General features: G+C 36.9%; 1 protein-coding gene across 1 annotated transcript in view; it reads left to right on the top strand.

Moving 5' to 3' along the window:
• Positions 1-14,803, top strand: part of ATRNL1 (attractin like 1) — an 836,623-nt gene that overhangs the window by 157,894 nt on the left and 663,926 nt on the right. Inside the window, exon 16 of the mRNA XM_046027294.1 lies at positions 12,717-12,930. Within this exon, the coding sequence (XP_045883250.1) occupies positions 12,717-12,930 (214 nt within the window). The remainder of the gene's footprint in view (positions 1-12,716; positions 12,931-14,803) is intronic.

A 14,803-nucleotide genomic window follows, 5' to 3' on the forward strand; every position in this document is an offset into this window, starting at 1 on the left:
TACCTTGTAGGTTTATTGTCAGAAAAAATAAGATAATGCATATAAAGAATATATATTTTCTTTTTGAGGGTGTACAGTAATTAATATTGTTTGTATTTTAAGTGTTGTTACTTTTTTAAAAGATTTTATTTATTTATCTGATAGAGATACAGCGAGAAAGGGAATACGAGCAGAGGGAGTAGGAGAGGGAGAAGCAGGCTCCCCACTGAGCAGGGAGCCCATGCGGGGCTTGATCATAGAACCTTGGGATCATGACCCGAGCCGAAGGCAGATGCCCAATGATTGAACCATCCAGGTGCACCGAGGGTTGTTAATTTTGTATCACTTTCTCACTGCTGCTATTACTACTATGTCCAGGAGTCATTACTTAGAATTCTTAGGTAACTAAATGAATTTATTTGATGAATAATTACTACTGATATTAATTGTGGAAAAATATTTGCCCCAGATTACTATGTAATTTTTCAATAGTGAATGAGAAATCCTCCCTGCTACTCCCCAACCCCCACCAACTGCCCTGGGTACTTACACAGGACCTTTTATCTCTTAAGATCATTCCTGATTTTTGATGAAGAATAGGTTGCTGATTTCACCTTTACTAGTAACAAAGGAATATGCATCTTATGTTTAAAAAGTGACATAAGAACAGTTTTTATAAATGCTAAACAAAAATTAGGGGGACTTGTGCACACTCCCTTTTGAAATTTTCGTATGGACATTCACTTCCCAGTTACTGCTTACCCTCACATTTTTGGTGATATTAGCATGTATATTTCTGTTTTTTTTTAAAGATTTTATTTATTTATTAGAGAGAGAGAGAGAGCACAAGCAGGCAGAGCAGAAAGCAGGGAGAGGGAGAAGCAGGCTCTCCACTGAGCACGAGTCTGATGCGGGGCTCAATCCCAGGACCCTGGGATCGTCACCTGAGCCAAAGGCAGCCACTTAACCAATTGAGCCACCTGGCCCCAGCGTGTGTATTTCTTATGAGTATCAATATGATGATTTAACTTAAAATTACAGTTTCTAATTGTAGAGTCCTACCCCACACATTAATAAAATGTTTAAATTAATTATGTCCTAGGCTTTTATAAACATTCAAAATTTTGGGGCACCAGGGTGGCTCAGTGGGTTAAAGCCTCTGCCTTCGGCTCAGGTCATGATCCCAGAGTCCTGGGATCGAGCCTCGCATTGGACTCTCTGCTTAGCAGGGAGCCTGCCTCCTTTCCTCTCTCTCTGCCTTCCTCTCTGCCTACTTGTGATCTCTGTCTGTCAAATAAATAAATAAAATCTTTAAAAAAAATATTCAAAATTTTGAAGTGGTTATCACAATATACTTGTTGACTGTCAAATATTTATTATATGCCTGATATTAATAGAATAAAGAAAAACTATTATAATTAAAATATAATTATAATATATGTGAAAAACTAATCTGTGAAATCATTTTTGTGTGAACTGTAACTATTTTTCAGTGAAGAATGAGCCAGTATTCATTCAGTTAGTAAACATTTTTTGGGCACCTTCAGTGTACCTGGGAATCTGCTTCTTGCTGAGAATAGGGATCAAAAGACAGTCACTCGGGCGCCTGGGTGGCTCAGTGGATTAAGCTGCTGCCTTCGGCTCAGGTCATGATCTCAGGGTCCTGGGATCGAGCTCCGCATCGGGCTCTCTGCTCTGCAGGGAGCCTGCTTCCTCCTCTCTCTCTGCCTGCCTCTTTGCCTATGTGTGATCTCTGTCTGTTCTGTCTGTCAAATACATAAATAAAATCTTTAAAAAAAAAATCTTTAAAAATAAAAAAGTCACTCACGGGGAGATGGAGAGGAGAAAGGAGTTGAGGGAAATTGAGGGGGAGATGAACCACGAGAGACTACGGACTCTGAAAAACAATCTGAGGGTTTTGAAGGGTCGGGGAGTGGGAGGGTGGGGGAGCCTGTTGGTGGGTATTATGGAGGGCACGTACTGCATGGAGCACTGGATGTGGTGCATAAACAATGAATTCTGTTACACTGAGAAGAAATGAAATAAAAAAAAATTTTAAAAAAAGACGATCACTATTTTCAAAGAGATTAATGGTGAGGAAGACAAACACAATTATACTGCAGTGTGATAATTGCAGTAATAAATGGACATGGAATATATGAGGAAAGAAGGTGGAAATCTTAATAATGTGGACTTAAGGAGTTTCCTAGAGTGTGCCCTAGCTAACTTTTGTAGGACATTGAGTTGGCCAGCAGATGAAGATATTTGCAGGGAGGCAATAGAAACATCTGTTTGTTTTGTTTTTTATTAACATATAATCTATTATTAGCCCCAGGGGTACAGGTCTGTGAATCACCAGGTTTACACACTTCACAGCACTCACCATAGCACATACCCTCCCCAATGTCCATAACCCAGCTACCCTCTCCCTATCCCCCTCCCCCTGGCAACCCTCAGTTTGTGAGATTAAGAGTCTCTTATGGTTTGTCTCCCTCCCAATCCCATCTTGTTTCATTTATTCTTTTCCTACCCCCCCAAAGCCCCAACGTTGCAGCTCCACTTCCTCATATCAGGGAGATCATATGATAGTTGTCTTTCTCCGATTTGACTTATTTCGCTAAGTATAATACCCTCTAGTTCCATCCACGTTGTCGCAAATGGCAAGATTTCATTTCGTTTGATGGCTGCATAGTATTCCATTGTATATATATATACCACATCTTTTTTTTTATCCACTCATCTGTTGATGGACATCTAGGTTCTTTCCATAGTTTAGCTGTTGTCGATATTACTGCTATAAACATTCGGGTGCACGTGCCTTTTTGATTCACTACATTTGTATCTTTAGGGTAAATACATAGTAGTGCAATTGCTGGGTCATAGGGTAGCTCTATTTTCAACTTTTTGAGGAACCTCCATGCTGTTTTCCAGAGTGGTTGCACCAGCTTGCATTCCCACCAACAGTGTAGGAGGGTTCCCCTTTCTCTGCGTCCTCGCCAGCATCTGTCATTTCCTGATTTGTTAATTTTAGCCATTCTGACTGGCATGAGGTGGTATCTCATTGTGGTTTTGATTTGTATTTCCCTGATGCAGAGTGATATAGAGCACTTTTTCATGTGTCTGTTGGCCATCTGGATGTCTTCTTTGCAGAAATGTCTGTTCATGTCCTCTGCCCATTTCTTGATTGCATTATTTGTTCTTTGGGTGTTGAATTTGCTAAGCTCTTTATAGATTTTTGATACTAACCCTTTATCTGATATGTTGTTTGCAAATATCTTCTCCCATTCTGTCAGTTGTCTTTCGGTTTTGTTAACTGTTTCCTTTGCTCTGCAAAAAGCTTTTGATCTTGATGAAGTCCCAATGTTCATTTTTGCCCTTGCTTCCCGCCTTTGGAAATGTTCCTAGGAAGAAGTTGCTGTGGCTGAGGTCAAAGATGTTGCTGCCTGTATTCTCCTCAAGGAATTTTGATGGATTCCTTTCTTTTTTTTTTTTTTTTTTTTTTAAATTTCTTTATTTCCTTTTTTAAAAGCGGAGGCTTAACCCACTGAGCCACCCAGGCGCCCCTGGATTCCATTCTCACATTGAGGTCCTTCATCCATTTTGAGTCTATTTTCATGTGTGGCGTAAGGAAACGGTCAAGTTTCATTTTTCTGCATGTGGCTGTCCAATTTTCCCAACACCGTTTGTTGAAGAGATTGTCTTTATTTCATTGGACATTCTTTCCTGCTTTGTCGAAGTTAGTTGCCCGTAGAGTTGAGGGTCTATTTCTGGGCACTGTATTCTGTTCCATTGTTCTATGTGTCTGTTTTTGTGCCAGTACCATACTGTCTTGATGATGACAGCTTTGTAATAGAGCTTGAAGTCTGGAATTGTGATGCCACCAACTTTGGCTCTCTTTTTCAACATTCCTCTGGCTACTTGGGGTCTTTTCTGGTTCCATATAAATTTTAGGATTATTTGTTCCATTTCTTTGAAAAACATAGATGGGATTTTGATAGGAATTGCATTAAATGTGTAGATTGCTTTAGGTAGCATAGACATTTTCACAATATTTGTTCTTCCAATCCGTGAACATGGATAGTTTTTCCAATTCTTTGTGCCTTCCTCCATTTCTTTCATGTGTACTTTATAGTTTTCGGAGTACAGATTCTTTGCCTCTTTGGTTAGGTTTATTTCTAGGTATCTTATGGTTTTGGGTGCAATGGTAAATGGGATTGGTTGCTTAATTTCTCTTTCTTCTGTCTTGTTGGTGTAAAGAAATGCAACTGATTTCTGTGCATTGATTTTATATCCTGTATAAATTCTAGCAGTTTTGGAGAGGAGTCTTTGGGGTTTTCCACATAAAGTATCATATCGTCTGCAAAGAGTGAGAGTTTGCCTCCTCCTTGCCGATTCAGATGCCTTTTATTTCTTTCTGTTGTATAATCGCGGAAGGTAGGACTTCTAGTGCTATGTTGAATAGCAGTGGTGATAGTGGACATCTCTTCTGTGTTCCTGACCTTAGGGGAAAAGCTCTCAGTTTTTCTCCATTGAGAATGATAATCGCTGTGGGTTTTTCATAGATGGCTTTTTTTTTTTTAAAGATTTTATTTATTTATTTGACAGACAGAGAGATCACAAGTAGGCTGAGAGGCAGGCAGAGAGAGAGAGAGGGAGGGACAGGGAGCCCGATGTGGGGCTTGATCCCAGGACACTGGGATCATGACCTGAGCCGAAGGCAGAGGCTTTAATCCACTGAGCCACCCAGGCGCCTTATAGATGGCTTTTTTTTTTTTTTTTTTTTAGATTTTTTAATTTATTTATTTGACAGAGAGAGAGACAGATCACAGGTAGGCAGGGAGGCAGACAGAGAGAGGAGGAAGCAGGCTCTCCGAGGAGCAGAGAGCCAGATGTGGGGCTTGATCCCAGGACACTGGGATCATGACCTGAGCTGAAGGCAGAGGCTTTAACCCACTGAGCCACCCAGGTGTCCCCCTATAGATGGCTTTTATGATATTGAGGTGTGTACCCTCTATGCCTACACTGTGAGTTTTGATCAAGAAAGGATGCTGTACTTTGTCAAATGCCTTTTCAACATTTCTTGAGAGTATCATATGGTTCTTGTTCTTTCTTTTATTAATGTATTGTATCACACTGATTGATTTGTGGATGTTGAACCAACCTTGCAGCCAAGGAATAAATCCCCCTTGGTCGTGGTGAATAATCCTTTTAAGGTACTGTTGGATCCTACTGACTAATATTTTGGTGAGAATTTTCGCATATGTGTTCATTAAGGATATTGGTCTGTAATTCTCCTTTTTGATGGGATCTTTGTCTGGTTTTTGGAATCAAAGTGATGCTGGCCTCATCAAATGAGTTTGGAAGTTTTCCTTCCATTTCTATTTTTTGGAACAGTTTCAGGAGAATAGGTATTAAGTCTTCTTAAATGTTTGGTAGAATTCCCCTGGGAAGCCGTCTGGCCCTGGGCTCTTGTTTGTTGGGAGATTTTTGATCACTGTTTCAATCTCCTTACTGGTTATGGGTCTGTTCAGGCTTTCTTTTTCTTCCTGGTTCAGTTTTGGTAGTTCATATGTCTCTAGGAATGCATCCATTTTTATCAGATTGTCAGATTTGCTGGTGCATAGTTGTTCATAATATGTTATTATAATTGTTTGTGTTTTTTTTTGGTGTTGGTTGTCATCTTTCCTCTTTCATTCATGATTTTCTTTATTTGGGTCCTTTCTCTTTTCTTTTTGATAAGTTTGGCCAGGGGTTTATCAATTTTATTAATTTCAAAGAATCAGCTCCTCATTTTGTTGATTTGTTATATTGCTTTTTTGGTTTCAATTTATTGATTTCTGCTCTTGATCTTATTTCTCTTCTCCTGTTGGGTTTAGGTTTTCTTTGCTGTTCTTTCTCCAGCTCCTTGAGGTGTAGTGTTAAGTTGTGTACTTGAGACCTTTCTTGTTTCTTGAGAAAGGCTTGTATTGCCATATACTTTCCTCTCAGGACCACTTTTGCTGCATCCCACAGATTTTGAACAGTTGTGTTTTCTTTTTCATTTGTTTCCATGAATTTTTTCAATTCTTCTTTAATTTCCTAGTTGACACATTCATTCTTCAGTAGGATGCTCTTTAGCCTCCATGTATTTGCGTTCTTTCCAACTTTGCTCTTGTGATTGAGATCTAGCTTCAGAGCACTGTGGTCTGAAAATATGCAGGGAATGATCCCAGTATTTTGGTATGAGACCTGATTTGGGACCCAAATTGTGATCTATTCTGGAGAATGTTCCATGCGCACTAGAGAAAAATGTGTATTCTGATGCTTTGGGATGGAATATTCTGAATATATCTGTGATGTCCATGTGGTCCAGTGTGTCATTTAGGGCCTTTATTTCCTTGTTATCTTTTGCTTGAATGATCTGTCCATTTCAGTGAGGGGGGTGTTAAGGTCCTGTATTATTACTGTATTATTGTCAATGTGTTTCTTTGATTTTGTTATTAATTGGTTTATATGAAATGTGCTATTTTAGAAGTTGCATATTTGAAGGTTTCTTGTGTTAGTTCCTCATTTTTTCTTGCTTGTTTTTATAGATCATAAACATTGGGCTAACAGTTATTTTGGATGTGTAAGAAACTTAGATTTGAGAGTTTCGTAGGACTAGCATGTCCTACGAAAGAAAAATGTTTTGTTTCATTAGAAAGCTGAGCTGTAGCAAAATTTCAAATGTGGAAGCTTCTGCAGGGTGACATTACATTAAGCATATCTTTATGTAAAATGAATTATATTCTGAGACATTCCAGTTGTATACACTTAAGATAACACTTCCTTGGCAAATAAAGACGGACAAATTCATGCAATTTAAAAAGATATTCTGCGTCAAATAATCATTTACTTATTGGAAATGGCTAATGAAATGTTGTAATGATTTATGGTGTGCTGCAGTAAATTTTCATAATATAGTAAAATTTTGATTTTCAACTCCCTGTCCAGTTCATTTACTGGGTAATAGTTACTTTAAATGTTTTATCAGTGGCTTCATTTTTCTGTTTCTCTCCTCTTCCTCGCAGATCCTTACCATGATGAGTTAGGGAGTAATATTTCATTTTAAATGACTTGTCTTTACTATAGACAGTTTGAAATGTAGGCAGAGTCACTGTAATGTGAAGCACAGTCATTAATCTGAAATATCTATGTTGGATTGACTCCTGCTGTTATTATCAAGAACTATAAAAATGTTATAGTTTTTTTATTATCAAAATATCTTTCAGAATAATGTATGAAATATATGGTGATTGTAAGAAAAAACAGCGTGTGTATTTTTATAATTAGAAACATTTATTAAGTACAATCTCTATGTCAGGAATTGGATGGTAGAAAGTAACCATATCTGTTCTAATGTACTTTGGTTCACAAAATTTATTGACTACCTACTATCTGTACAGCATTCTACTAAGTGATATGAGATCTGTCATAATGAATATTCATAGGATATTTAATTGTAGCTAGGAGATATTTGTTGAGTGTTAACTATGAAATTTATTGTATTTATACACCTTGCAAATTTCTAGGTCTATAGCTATCTTTAGAAGCTCTATAAGACCATTTGTATTACATACTTAGAATAAACACTGGATATATCTATCTTATTTCTGTATGTTAAACATTCAAATAGAGAGACATATTTTTCTCTATCCTGACAGTCCACAATGTAAAAAGGTGACATGAATTTTGAAGTCACCTCACATTATAATATTATTAACTTAGTAACTGAAAAAATAAATATATTATGTGTATTAAGGTAGAAGTGTTTAGGAATAATGTCAGCAAGATGACAGAATGGAAATTTCCAGCTTTTGTCCTGTGTTGGTGGTATAGTGGTGAGCAAAACTGCCTTCCAGCTTTTGTCCCCTCACAGAAACATTGGTTTGAACAACCATTCTTATACAAAAACACCTTTGCAAGAACTAGGTAATCTTAGTGAGAGATTATAGCACTTGGGAAAAGTGCAGGAATAAGAAAGGACACTTTTATATTACCTGCGTCATCCCGTCCCCAAGCCCGTGCAGGGCAGTGAAGCATGGTGAGAGATACCTTCTACAAAGGGGAAGAAAAGTGAAATGAGCACCTGACTTTGCAGCTGACCCTAGCTTCAGGTTTTCTCTGGTGAACCCTGATGCCTGATTGGTTCCTCCTGACCCAGGCACCAGGCATGCTCCAGACTGATCCCCATGGCCTCACAGTACAGGCTGGCTTCCTGTGGCCCTAGGCTCCAGGAGACCTAAAGTTCAGGACCTGCCCAGTATACTCTAGTACTAGGCTGGTTCCTGTGGACCCAAGACCAGGCTCACCCCTGGAAAGTCAAGCTTGACACACTTCCCTGTGTACCCAATCTTCAGGCTTGACCCTGTGCTCTCAGGTACCAAGCCCATCCTTCGTGGACTCAGAATCTGGCCTGCTTCCATGGATTTGGTCATTAGCCTTACCCTAGGGGACCCTGGCACCAGGCTAGTCCCTACAGACTCAGGACCAGGTCCATTCCCATGAGTCCAGGTGCCAGGCTCACGCCAGGACTAAGCTGGCATCCATGGATTCAGAATTGAAAATTATCCCAGTGCCAGGTTAACCTCCATGTTTCCTTCAGTCTGTCCCAAGAGGTTTAAGCTCCAGATTGGCCCTTTTGGACCCAACTACAGGCCTGCCACCATGGACTATCGTTTTAGGCATACCCTCATAAACCTAGTTACCATGACTACTTCAATGGACCCTTGTACCAGGTGGCCCCTATGCACCCAGTGTCCAGGCCTGTACCTACAGACACAGATTCTAGGCCCACTCCCATGAACCCAGGCATTGGCCTACTCATGTGGACACAAACTCTAGACCTATGGCAATGGTCCCAGGCTTGCCCCTCTGAATCCAGGTACCAGGCAGCCCCCTGTAGACCCAGACTCTAGACCTGATTACCCACTGACCTAGCCACCAGGCTAGCCTAGCTGAGTAATCCAGCAGTAAACCTGCCTATGGATTCTACTTTATGGCCCTCTAGAATTTCTGGAATTTCTGGATAGGCTGAATGATGAAGGGTTTCCTTTCTGAAGTCTGTCTATAAAGATTAAAAGAAGTAGTTACTTCTTCAGATGAAACACTGATGCAAGGCAATAGGGATCACAAAAAATCAGGGAAATATGACACCACTATAGCAACAGAATAAAGTACCAGTAACTGACCCTAAATAATGGAGAACTAAAAACTGACAATTCAAAATAATCATCTAAATGAAGCTTAATGCTAAAAGAGATAAAGATAGACAACTAAATTATATTAAGAAAATGATATATGAACAAAATGAGAAGTTTAACAAAGACATGGAAATCATAAAAAAGAAACAAACAGGAATTATAGAGCTAAAGAGCATAGTGATTGAAATTAAAAAAATTCATATAGTACTTCAATAGCAGACACTGTTAGAAGAAAAGAATCATTGAGCTCAAAGTCAAGTCATTTAAAATCATCTAGTCAGAGGTAGAAAAAGAAAAAAAAAAGAATGGACAGAAACATGAAGAAAGCCTCTGGGACCTATGACAGACCATCAAATGCATCCATACATGGTTTTTGGGAGTGCCAAAAGTCATAGAGAAAGAGAAAAGAGACAGAAATTTCCTTTAAAGAAATAATAACAGGAAACTTCTCAAATCTGAAACTCCCCAAATGAATATCCAGATCCATGAGACCCCAAATAGCTTAAAAACATAAAGAGACCTTCACCAGGACACATTATAACAGAGAGCCCAGAAACAAATCCATGCATTTATGATCAACTGATCTTCAACAGAGGTACCAAGAACATACAATGGGGAAAGGACAATTCAATAAATGGTGCTGGGAAAACTGGATATCCTCATGCAGAAGAATGAACGTGGACCCTTATCTCACACCATATACAAAAATCTGAAAATGGATTAAAGACACAAATGGAAGCCCTGAAACTATAAAAATTCTAAAACAAAACTTGCTTGACATTAGTCAGGGCAATGATTTTTTAGAAATGACCCCAAGAGGGGCACCTGGGTGGCTCAGTGGTTAAAGCCTCTGCCTTTGGCTCGGGTCTTGATCCCAGGGTCCTGGAATCGAGCCCCGCATTGGGCTCTCTGCTCGCCGGGGAGCCTGCTTCCTCCTTTCTCTCTGCCCGCCTCTCTGCCTACTTGTGATTTCTGTCTGTCAAATAAATAAAATCTTAAAAAAAAAGAAAGAAATGACCCCAAATAGCAATGAGCAAAAATAGACAAATGGCATTGCATCAGACTAATCAGCGTCTTCACAGCAAAGGAAGCCATCAGTGCAGGAAAGAGACAACCTGTGGAGTGAGAGAATATGTTTGTAAACCATACATCTGATAAGGAGTTAAAGTCCGCAATATATAAGAAGGCAAATAACTCAATAGCAAAGAAAAGAACCCAGAGAAGAAATGGACAAAGGATACGAATAGCCATTTTTCTAAAGAGAATATACAGATCGCCAACAGGTATATGATAAAAGCTGGGTATCACTAATCATCAGGGAAATACAAATCAAAATCAAAGTGACCCTGTTAGAATGGCTGTTAACAAAAAACAAAAAACATAACAAGTTAGAATGGCTGTTAACAAAAAACAAAAAACATAACAAGTTAGAATGGCTGTTAACAAAAAACAAAAAACATAACAAGTTGGCAAAGGAACCCTTGTATGCTGTTGGTGGGAATGCAAATTGGTAAAGTCAATTTGGAAAACAGTATGGAGGTTCCTCAAAAAATTAAAAATGGAACTACCATGTGATCCAGCAATCCCATGTCTGGGTATATATTCAAAGGGAATGTAAACAGGGTATCAGTGAGACATCTGCGTTCCCATGTTCATTGCAGCATTATTCACAATAGCCAAAGTATGGAAACAGCCTGTGTTCATTGACGGATAAATGGATAAAGAAAATGAAATGTGATATGTGATATTGTGTGTGTGTGTGTGTATGTGTGGTATGTGAGATAGATAGATAATGGCACATTATATAGCCTTACAAAAGCACGACATCTTGCCATTTGCTACAACATGTATAAACCTGGAGGACATTACACTAGATGAAATAAGCTAGATACAGAAAGACAAATACTGCCTGGTTGTATTTATATGTGAAATCTAACAAAGTCAATCTCATAAAAGCAGTTAGTAAAATGGTAGTTGCCAGGGGCAAAGGATGAGGGAAATGTAGAGATCTAGGTCAAAAGGTACAAAGTTTCAGTTATACAGGATAAATAAGCTCTGGACACGTAATGTACAGCATGGTTACTAGTTAATAATCCTGTATTGTATACTTGGAATTGAAGATACTAGTGTTAAATGTTCTCACCACAGATATAAAGGTAACTCTATGAGGTGATGGGAATGTGAATCAGCTTGATTGTGGTAATGATTTCATGTTGACTGCATATACCAAAACATCAAATTGTACATGTTTTAGATACATATTTTTTAATTCAGTTATATCCCAAGAAGGTTAGACAAAAATAAAAAAAATTATGAAACCCCACATAATTCAGAAACAAGAAAATAAAGATAATTAAAAATTATCTTAATTAATTATTTTTTAATTTTATTTTATAAAAATTAAAAAATTTTATATTTTTATATAATTATATTAATTATAATAATTATAAAAATTTATAAAAATTAAATTTTAATTAAAATTTAAAATTAAAAATTAGAATTAAATTTTATAGAGTAGCAAAAATATATTTTAATAAACACATTTTAAAATTGATTAATGATTAAAATAAGATCTGTGTATACAGAATGAATTTCTTTTCAAGCCCCTTTTGAAATATTAATGAGAGCGTTAGGAGTATTTAGTTTTGTGGCATTTGGCAGTCTGTTAAATTTTAGGCAAAGGAGTCATATTTTATCAATTTTCTTGATCTCTTTCATAATGAAAGTAGATGACATAACTTTATCTAAAATTGAGTAAAAGTCCTGAGGTACTAGTAGAAGTCTGAACTAGGACAGAGGCAGTTATTCTTCTTAGTCCTTTCGTGAATATGTTAAGTTTTCGCTCACCTCTGTGTACAGTTTGTTGTTTTTATTTCCTGTTCTCTCACAGTGCATGTAATGGCAACTTAGCTGTAGATTCTTACCTCCAGAACTGATTAAATTGTTAAAGTAGAGCAGTGACAGAGCAGCAGCAGCACTATGTTAATTTTTTAGTGATCTTGTTTCATAAGGTAGGTATTTATATCAGACATTTATAACCTCATTTTGTAGAAGAGGCAACTGAGGTTCACAAGGGCTAAACAACTGGCCCCAATTATGTAGCATGAGTGCAAAATCTATTTTTGAAAAATAGTGTTCTTTTCTACATCATTCTCTAAAATATGCTGGAATTGTTAATTATCCTTGGTACAGGAAGTCATTAGAAAGGCAGTTCTATATATTTTAAAATATAATTTTTATTTAAAAATTTTTGTTTTTTGTTTTTTTAAAGATTTTATTTATTTATTTGAGAGAGAGAGAAAGAATGAGAGAGATCATGAGAGGAGAGAGGTCAGCGGGAGTGGGACTTGATGCCGGGACTCCAGGATCATGACCTGAGCTGAAGGCAGTTACATAACCAACTGAGTCAATAAGGCTTCCCTTAAATATAATTTTTAATGATAATGAGGTATTTGCTAAGGAATATGACTTTTTATATCTAACTTTAAAAAATACTCCTTTTGCTATTGTTTACAGAAAGTATCACCATGGGTAGGCTTGCGCAAGATCAATATATCCTACTGGGGATGGGAAGACATGTCTCCTTTTACAAACACGACGCTGCAGTGGCTTCCTGGTGAACCGAATGATTCTGGGTTCTGTGCATATCTGGAAAAGGCTGCGGTGGCAGGCCTAAAAGCGAATCCTTGTACATCGATGGCAGATGGCCTGGTCTGTGAAAAACCTGTTGGTAAGTAGTAAACTAGTATTTCTTTAAAATTATTACCATGCCTTTCCACTTGCGATAGTCTATGGGCTTAAGGTAAATTTCACCGTCTTTTTGTGATGTTGATTCCCTGATAATTTCGGTAAATTTTATCTTTATCTACATTCCCCACTTACTGTTAGTGAGTGTTACCTTGTGAAAATACCAAAATTTTATGGTTTTATGCAATCTTTATTTTTTGATTGAGTCTATTCTTAATTTTGTTAACAACTCTTACTTTTATAATTATAGTGTTTAGAAGGAAGATTTGTTTTTAAGATTAACAACTAATTTTGAATCATTTTCATCTTATAGATCTCTTTCATTTGGCTAGTATGAAGAAATATTTCTGTTCTTTTTTTTCCCTAATATGTCATTTTGTGGTGATTGACTTTTATTATTTTTTATATTGGCCATGACATTCAAACCCTAAACCTGTACTAATTGTGTTGTAATTTTTTATTTGGTTTTATTAGCCAGTATAAAATATTAGACATAGACATTGTTTTTTTTAAGTTTTTATTTTAATTCCAGTTAGTTAACATATAGTGTAATATTAATTTCTGGTGTGCAGGATAGTTACTCAACACTTCCATATACACCTGGTGCTCATTATGACAAGTGCCCTCCTTACTCCCTATCATCCATTTCAACCACCCACCTACCCCCACCTCCGCCAACCTCCTCCCTGGTCACCATCACTTTGTTCTCTATAGTTGAATGTCTGTTTTTTCATTTGTCTCTCTCTTTTTTCCCTTAACTCATTTGTTTTGTTTCCTAAATTCCACATATGAGTGAAATCATATGTGTGTCTTGAAATGGATTTTCATTAAGTGATAAAGGAATATTGAATTATTTCCTCTTTTTAAACACTTTAAAAAAATATATACACAATATAAAATTTACCATTTTAACCATTTTTAAATGCAAAGTTCAGTGTTATTGTGTGCATTGACATTATTGTGCATTAATCAATAGCATGTATCTCCAGAACTTCCTCATCTTCCCAAACTCTATACCCATTAAACAATAACTCTCCATACCTCCATCCCCCAGTCCCTGACAAGCACCTTCTACTTTCTGTGTCTATGAGTTTGACTAATTTATTTACCTCATATAGATGGAATCATAAAGTGCATGAACTTTTATGCCTGGCTTATTTCCCTTAACATAATGTCTTCAAGGTTCATTCCTATTGTAACATATGTTAGAATATCCTTCCATTTTTAATATGAATAATTATCCATTGTATGTACATCCAACATTTTGTTTATCTATTCATCCATCAATGTATACCTGAGTTGTTTTTACTTATTGGCTTTTTTATTGTTTTTATTGGCTGTTGTGAATAATGATGCTATATGTACATGGTTTTACAGATATCTCTTCCAGTTCTGGTTCGTATCTTTTGGGTATATAGGCAGAAGTGGAATTTCTGTATCATATGGCAATTCTATGTTCAGTGTTTTGAGGAATTGCCATACTGTTTGCCATAGAAGTTGTACCATTTTACATCCCTACCAGCAATGAACAAACATTCCAATTTCTTCACGTCCTTGCTAGCATTAAAAAAAATATTTATCTCAAGGTTATGATATTCTATTTCATGTAAAGATTTTATAGTGTATTGTTTTATTTTTATTGTTTGTTTATCAGAGACATGTTCACTGATAGGCATTTTTTTTGATAAGGTGTGGAATGTTTATGGAAAAAATTTTAGCGGGAAAGTAAATAATAAGAGTGTGTGTACTATTTAGCCAAAGACAGAAAACTAGATTATGGGCTACATCTCTATTTATAAGTTTTTAAATTATGTAAACTTATGTACTTTGTAAAGGATTAAAATTTTCAAAAGAAG

Source organism: Meles meles, chromosome 13 (assembly GCF_922984935.1).
Source record: "Meles meles chromosome 13, mMelMel3.1 paternal haplotype, whole genome shotgun sequence".
In the NCBI taxonomy this organism is placed as follows: Eukaryota; Metazoa; Chordata; class Mammalia; order Carnivora; family Mustelidae; genus Meles; species Meles meles.